At 46.3% G+C, this 7696-nt stretch overlaps 1 protein-coding gene across 1 annotated transcript; it reads right to left on the bottom strand.

Annotated features, from left to right (window-relative positions):
- Positions 1 to 724: 724 nt before the first annotated feature.
- Positions 725 to 6492, bottom strand: LOC129828641 (chromobox protein homolog 2-like). The gene is made up of 5 exons (XM_055889735.1): positions 5444 to 6492; positions 5318 to 5361; positions 4569 to 4634; positions 4141 to 4210; positions 725 to 3928 (listed from the first exon to the last, which is right to left on the bottom strand). Exons 1-5 carry the CDS (start codon positions 5603 to 5605, stop codon positions 2267 to 2269), a joined length of 2004 nt encoding a protein of 667 aa, XP_055745710.1. The 5' UTR covers positions 5606 to 6492; the 3' UTR covers positions 725 to 2266.
- Positions 6493 to 7696: the final 1204 nt, after the last annotated feature.

Genomic DNA, 7696 nt, shown 5'->3' with positions numbered 1-7696 from the left:
GTCCAGATTGTCTAGCCCGGCTGATTTGTAGGGGTCCAGGTTTTGCAGTTCTTTAAGAACATCAGCTATCTGGATTTGGGTGAAGGAGAAATGGGGGAGGCTTGGGCGAGTTGCTGCGGGGGGTGCAGGGCTGTTGGCCGGGGTAGCGGTAGCCAGGTGGAAAGCATGGCCAGCCGTAGAAAAATTCTTATTGAAATTCTCAATTATAGTGGACTTATCGGTGGTGACAGTGTTTCCTAGTCTCAGTGCAGTGGGCAGGTGGGAGGAGGTACTCTTATTCTCCATAGACTTTACAGTGTCCAAGAACTTTTTTGAGTTCGCGCTACAGGATGCAAATTTCTGCTTGAATAAGCTAGCCTTAGCTTTCCTAACTGCCTGTGTATATTTGTTCCTGACTTCCCTGAAAAGTTGCATATCACGGGGCTATTCGATGCTAATGCAAACGCCACAGGATGTTTTTGTGCTGGTCAAGGGCAGTCAGGTCTGGAGTGAACCAAGGGCTATATCTGTTTCTGGTTCTACATTTTTTGAAAGGGGCATGCTTATTTAAGATGGTGAGGGAGGCACTTTTAAAGAATGACCAGGCATCCTCTACTGTCGGAAAATGTTATAGTTAGGTATGGAAATTTCAGGGGTTTTGGTGGAGGCAAAAAAGAAAAGGTGGAGAAGAGGCAAAGCGAGAGTTTTTTTCCCCCACCCAAAATCAGCAGTCAATGAGTGTCAATTAGTCTACACATTTTTTTTTATTGCTACAAGTTTTATAATGGTTAGGTTGTTACGAATGTACTTATGTAAGTGGACACACGTGGCATTTTGTCAACTTTGAAAAAAAAGACATGTATTTCCATTTAGAGCGTTCACTTGAATATCTTGTCAATATAATAGTACATGTTTGGTACAGATCACAGAGATGCACCTACCAATCACGAAAACACAGCCAGAAGATGGGCCACCTCTCGGTGCCTGGTTTCTTCCTAGTGCTTTTTCCTGTGCTGTTGCTTCTGCTAAGGTTGCTCATTGGGGTTTAGGCTGGGTGACCGTAAAGCACTTTGTAACAACTGCTGCTGTAAAAACAGGCTTTATAAAATACGTTTGATTGACTGATTTAACAATAACAACAACAAGAGCGTTTTGGTATGGTTAAGCACCCACTTTTACAAGTACTCACGGTTTATTTCAATACCTTAGAAATGGCAGGAGGCACACAGGCTACGAGTTTCTGAAGCTGTGAAGCTATAATAAGCACCAGAGTTACAGATACATATTCATATCAACAGGAGAGAAACATATGTACAAATATAAATTAAATAAAAACACTTCTCCACCTCCTATGATGCTCTTACTATCAATGACTGTGATTGTATTCAATTCAAATGTTCTTCGCCACATGTAGGTAGGGATAACACTGGAAGATAACTGTAAAACAAAAAATGTCATGCCTGCTTGAGATGAGTAGGTATGTTTCAGTCTAATATAATTGGCTTAAAATATTACAATAACATACTGTAGTGCAAGAGAAATACTGACTGACAGAAGACAATTTAACAGATTTTTTTAAAAATACACAATTCACATTCATGACTCTTTTGGTCCAAAGAGAATACAAAGTAAGATGGGATATGCTGGCATAGCTATACAGACAGCTATGTCTTCACAAAAGTCTTCAATTGACGAGGGTCCAATACCAAGACATTCTCTTTCCCCTATCCCTTGTTGACTCCCCCTCGCAGATCTAAAAAGACTGGATATGTATAAGAAAAAATATGCTGAAAAGTGAAGGACCTAGGCGAAAGGGTTGAAGGCAGAAATGGAACCAGGCCCAAGCCTACTTGACTGTTATGTCTCAGATCCAATCTTTGCAAATCTTCAAAGGGGCAATCAATGGGCTAAAGGGACCAGGTATGGGTTTGGAATCAAGCCTAATGTTATGTTGTATCTTATTATTCCAGGTATAGGTTGCCCTTAGGCACAGATACAGGATCAGCTTAGTGAGTTTAAGCTCCCTCCAGATTCTTACCTTGAAGAGACATTTCACTCATAAATAAAATGTCAGATGTTTTCAGACCTCTAAAGTATTCTAATGAAACCACGTCACATAATATAGCTTGTGTAGATCCAGCTATAGTGGGTTTTATCTTGACATTAGACTACTTTAGAGGTCTGAAAATGTCTGTCAAACTTTGATTTAAAAGCGTAATGTCCCTTTAACCATTGGGAGGGAAAATGGCCTGTGTCTATGCGCGTCCTGTACATACACGGACAGGCTTTAGTGATTGCGGACGTTGAAGAACCCCACGCTGGTCGGCGACTCCTTCACTGTTACCGTGACGAAGTTGGCGGTGACATCCGTGACGAACACGTGCTCTAGAAGGCTCCGCGCCGGCTGCCAGTCCGTCTCCGTTTCCATCTCCATAGAGACAAGGCGGGCCCTGTTGTTGTTGTCGGGATAGGGGGAGGAGTCACACTCTTCTGATTCGCTGCTGCTGGTGTCATCTGAGTCACCCGTGCTGAGCTCGTTAAGGGTCCGGGAGTTGTCACCGCTCCGGGAGTTCCGCTCATTAACGGTAAGGCTCTGTCCTGACTTCCTGTCCTCCTGTCTCCCCCCGTTAGCTCTGCCTCTGCGGGCCGTGGACACGCTCCCCTGTGCCTGTACACTCCCCCCTTTCTCCACCCTTCCATTCCCCCTCCCTACACCCCCTGGTCCCTTGTTGTCCATCTCTCTCTCCGTCTCTGCCCCAGTGTCCTTCCCTCTCTCCCCCCTCTCCACTCTGGCTGGTGGCACGCTTCCAGAGTGCAGTGCCCCTCCCCCTAACCCTCCCGTGACCAGGCACTGGTTCAGCCCAGACGAGGTGTGTGTCTCTTTAATGCTTCCCCCTGCTCTTTTTCCTGCCGGGCTGGCACTGCTTCTCAGGCTCAACCTCGAAACTGCAACTCCAGTGGTGCCGGAGGTTCCGTTTCCCTGGAGACCATTGCAGGGCGCAATTTTTTTAACGCTCTGCAAGTTGAGAGCTCGGAGGCTGAGGGCCTGACTGATGCGGTCTCTGGCCGAGGGAGGGGTAGAGGGGGGCTTGGCTCCCTGCTGCTGAACCACCATCCCTGCCTGACCTCGTGGGCCCTCCTGCTGCCTCCTCTGCCCAGCTGGGAAGCGCTGAGCTGGGCTACATGCTGTTGGAGAGCCCCCGCACCCACTGGAGGTCTTGGAGCTGTGGAGACAGAGTGATGTGGATGTAGACACCCCTGGTTTTAGAGAGGAAGCCACCTTGAGCCCTTCTGCTCTGCCATTGCTGCTGCCGGCGTCGGAGACAGATAGGGAGCGCTTCAGATCTGACCAGCCCTTACTGTAAGGCGGGAGAGGTTTGCTGAGAGAGGAAGAGGAGGATGAAGAGGATGGGGTGGGGGTGTTGGTCGACATGGAGCGACCTGACCAAATGGAGTTCAGCGGCCCAGGTTTGGAGACTCCTGCCTGGTAGAAGGCCCCTCCAGCAGCCACCTGGTGTGCCACCTCATCTCTGGAGCCCCGGCTGGAGCTCAGGCCAGTGTAGGTGAAACTGGCTGGCTGTAGAGGCTTCTTCACCCCCCCTCTGGGTTCCTCTTTGAAGGGCTCGCGGGGGGGCCTGAGGACCTGGTGGTGGCGAGAAGGAGAAGGGGGCGGGAGGGGCGGCCGGGTCTTTGCCTGTCTCAAAGCCCTCAGCTCGGGGAGCAGCGGTTTTCTCCCGCGCTTTTTAAGGACAGGCTCATTTTTGGCCACAACAATCTGGGGCCTCTTCTGGGGGACGGGGTAGAGGTTGCGGAGGCGAGGACCCGGTTTGGCCTTCTTCCTGTGGTCTTCCTCTTCTTCTTCTGAGGAAGAGGAGGAGGGAGAGGAGGTCAGGCCGGATGAAGAGGAGGAGGAGGAGCGGTCGGATTTGGTTTCAGTTGGCTCTGGTTCCTAAAGAAGGAGAGAGAGAGGAAGGTTTTTATATTCATCATTCAAACAAACAAATGGATTGCTGCTACTGTTGTAAATATAATGGCTCAATCATTGAGAAGACATTACAAGTATAATTAACATGACTAAAGGAAGTGAATTTGCTGCATTTGTTGTAGTGAGTCGTGACTAAATCTTCTGTGTTTCAATAGCAGCAACAGTGCGATGATTACCAGAATTTTCCGTGGACGTCCCCTTGGCCTCTTCCCTCTCTTACGGAAGAGTAGCTCCCTCTCTTGTGCTCTGTAGAAATCACACACACACACACACACACACACACACACACACACACACACACACACACACACACACACACACACACACACACACACACACACACAGTCAGATACAGTCACTGACAATGTTCTGCCCTCTTTAAAAATGCATCCTTCCTTACTTGAAGGAACTACAGATCTAATAACTGGATAAGTGAACGTTTAATTTAACCAATTTGGTTAAGTCAGATATAAGTGATTGTTTCAAGGATTGGAGGAAGGATGTATTTGACCAGGGCAATTCTAATACACCATGTAGCTACATTAATTATGAAGGAGTTCTTGTCAAACCACTGAACCACTGTAGTATGATATCAATAACACACCTCTTGTGGAAGGCAGCCAGTAATCTGGGGTCCAGGATATTCTCTTCAGGCTCCCAACTGTTATGTCTGTAAAGAAAACCGATATTATATATCAAAAAAACAGTTTATTAGAGCAAAGTAGAGACATTACACATATAATGTCAAACCATGAATTATCTGTTCAGGTGGATCTAGTTTAAATCCCCTTTTTCAGATACAATGTCAGATAGTCACATCATATAAAAAAAAAAAACAGAATTCACGTTGTGTCTAAATAAAATATTAAGACTATTTGCTGAATAATAGCAAATATTGAGAGAGTATCTGTTCATTGTTTAGGGCTAGCGTATATTTAAATGGCTGAAACTGGAGCTCGGAGATTTACATTCAGCTACATCAAAGATGGTTTTGTATGGAAACATTATTGGTAAACTAGCACGACGAAAGCACCGCTGCATGCAAATAGTGGGCGTTCCATATTTCCGCTGCTACAGTTCGCTACCGTACTAGGGTGATGCCTGCTCACGTTACTGGATACCGATTTGGCATCGTAACATAAACTGCTCGGGCTAAAGAAAATAAAGCAAGGCACAGAAACGGCGAACACCATCGTCTTTCTTCCATGCATCATGCAGTCTATCCAAAAACACGGGAATATTCTCCGATTGTAAATATTACGGATGTGAAAGAAATCCGGGGTTGCAGGGGCTCAAAGGATATATTGTTGTCATTGTTTAGCTCAGCCAGCTGCTTGCTAAATAGCTACTCACTTGGACGACCACCCTCTCCACTTCACCAAATACTCAAACTTCCCCTGCAAAGGAGAAGATTGGGAAAGAGTTAAATTGAACAGGGTCTCATGTTTTCAAATTATGATAAGATACGTTATTTCATACCTTTCGTGGACGTTTGTTGAGGATGCATTCGGCGTCAAATACGTGCCCTACAGTTACCCCCTCCATTGCTACAGCCCCTCTCTCCTTTTTTACGAAAGGAAAAGCGGAACAGGGAGAAAATATTGCCCTCCAGCGGCATCCGTAGTTCAGGCACCATTGCATCCGATACGTCACTTTCACTTTTTCATTCTAGCGCGCCTGTATAGCTTTTTGTTTGACCTTTATGTAAAGTATTCACTGTATAAAAAGGTTTTAAGAGCCTCGTTATTACAGTGTTACAATTTTTATCCGATATTTGCTAGGCTCCATAAAAGGCAAATACTTAGAACATGTATAACTTGACAATAAGTTATTATTCGACCATTAAACTTGAGTATTACATTTCACATGCAAGATATTTGTATAAATAAAATATATAAAATATTTCAGCACACTTGTCAGAATTTCACAGTGATCAAAGTTATTATGTACATTTTAGAGCGACTTACAGTTAGTTGCTTCAGGTAGCTGGGTAAGACAACCACATATGTTAACTCAGTTATAGTAAGTAAAAGTTTCTCAATAAAACTCGTTTTTTTCCCCTGGGTTTTATAGGCATCTGTTCGGCCCCTCCATTTGATGGGCCAGCCCCATGATTGGTCCTTTCAAACTTTGGTCGCTTGCCAGTACTCTCTGATTCGCTCTACGCAGAGATGTCTGAAGCTACCTGTATCTCCCTAGCGAGTCCCGATAGGCCGATGAAGCCATGTGAGAGGTCCTCCACCACCCTCAGTGTCACTGGTTGGCTGATATCGTGCGGTTTCTTGGCGAACATCACAGAGTCATCCAACAACGTATCCCCTGCAGAGGCCTGTGGGGACTGACAGCGGAGTAAGAATGACAGAAAACTCTGAGAGATTTAAGTGGAAAGACCATCAATAGTGGAGAGTGTTAGAAAGACTAGTGAACAAGGTAAAATAGACCCATTACAGTAAAATGTGTATTCCTTTGCTTTCTTTATCTTTTCCATCCCTCTCAACATATAAACCTGTCTTCCTAAATGCGTTGACTCCATCCCACACACCCCTTTACCCTCCCTTGCTCCCTCCCTTCTAATACTCTCATTCCTTTCACGTCCTTCATTCCTTCCTTCCGTACCTGTGTCGGCATTGATACACTTGAAGATCCCCCCTTAGGGCAGTAGGTGTCACGCCCTGATTTGTTTCACCTGTCCTTGTGATTGTCTCCACCCACTCCAGGTGTCACTTATTACCACCCAGTGTATTTATCCCTGTGTTTCCTGTCTCTCTATGCTAGTTCGTCTTGTATGTTTCCAAGTTAACCAGCGGCTTTCCCAGTCGCCTGCTTTTTCTAGTCCTCCTGGGTTTTGACCCTTGCCTGTTTCTGGACTTTGTACCTGCCTGACCATTCTGCCTGCCTTGACCATGAGCCTGTCTGCCACTCTGTACCTCCTGGACTTTTTGCCTGTCCATGACCTTTCTCTTGCCTACCCCTTTGGATTAATAAACATTGTAAGACTCCAACCATCTGCCTCCTGTGTCTGCATTTGGGTCTCGCCTTGTGCCTTGATAGCAGGAGCAGAGAAGGCGGGAGGGCGAGCTATCAGTGGTGTGCAGGTTAGCAGGATATGCAGCCATAATACCATCCGGGAAGCGCGCACCGCAGGCAATGGCCCTCATGGACACGGTATTCAGAGGTTCGTCCCCAGCACTGTCCCCAGCCAGACACACACGCTCAGTCGTGAAGCCTGGGGCAGAGCAATCAGTACTAGCTGCTCTGAGACGGATGGTTGTTGTAATAGTGCAATAAAAGATGTGCCGATATTATTGACCTGAGGGTACGCTGTCTAGCTAAGAAACCCTTTTTCTTTGTCTCTTAGCTCCAAAACAGTGGCAATGACACGGACCTGAAAAATGGCAGTTCTTGAGGGACCAACACTAGGTGTAGAAGCACTCTTCCAGGGTCCTGGGGAAGGGGGCCTCAGGAGCCAGGGAGAAGTCCAAAGACAGGATGGGGACATTCAGATCCATGAACCAGTTCTTCAGATAGTTGTGGTTGATGGAGGGCGGATGGAAGGAAAACAAAATGGAGATGTGACAGGTTAATGTAACAGAAGGAAAGTAAACATCATGGTAAGTTCTGAGCTCACCCTTAATTTAATTACTGTGAGATTAGGGGTTCATCATTTCCGGCATCACACCACTACCACTATCCCTGGCTTACATACCTCATGGGATTTGGAAATCTGGGCTC

This window comes from Salvelinus fontinalis, chromosome 30 (assembly GCF_029448725.1).
Source record: "Salvelinus fontinalis isolate EN_2023a chromosome 30, ASM2944872v1, whole genome shotgun sequence".
NCBI classification, from domain to species: domain Eukaryota; kingdom Metazoa; phylum Chordata; class Actinopteri; order Salmoniformes; family Salmonidae; genus Salvelinus; species Salvelinus fontinalis.
The sequence above is the reverse complement of the archived record's forward strand: the minus strand, read 5'-3'. Positions and strand labels throughout refer to the sequence as shown.

Excerpts from the sequence above, each read along its gene's own strand:
- LOC129828641 (XM_055889735.1), bottom strand. The coding sequence starts at position 5,605 with ATGCAATGGTGCCTGAACTACGGATGCCGCTGGAGGGCAATATTTTCT. Across the intron at positions 4,635-5,317 it reads TGGAGAGGGTGGTCGTCCAA|ACATAACAGTTGGGAGCCTG; the intron begins GTGAGTAGCTAT and ends TTTTCTTTACAG. Across the intron at positions 3,929-4,140 it reads GACGTCCACGGAAAATTCTG|GAACCAGAGCCAACTGAAAC; the intron begins GTAATCATCGCA and ends CTCCTTCTTTAG.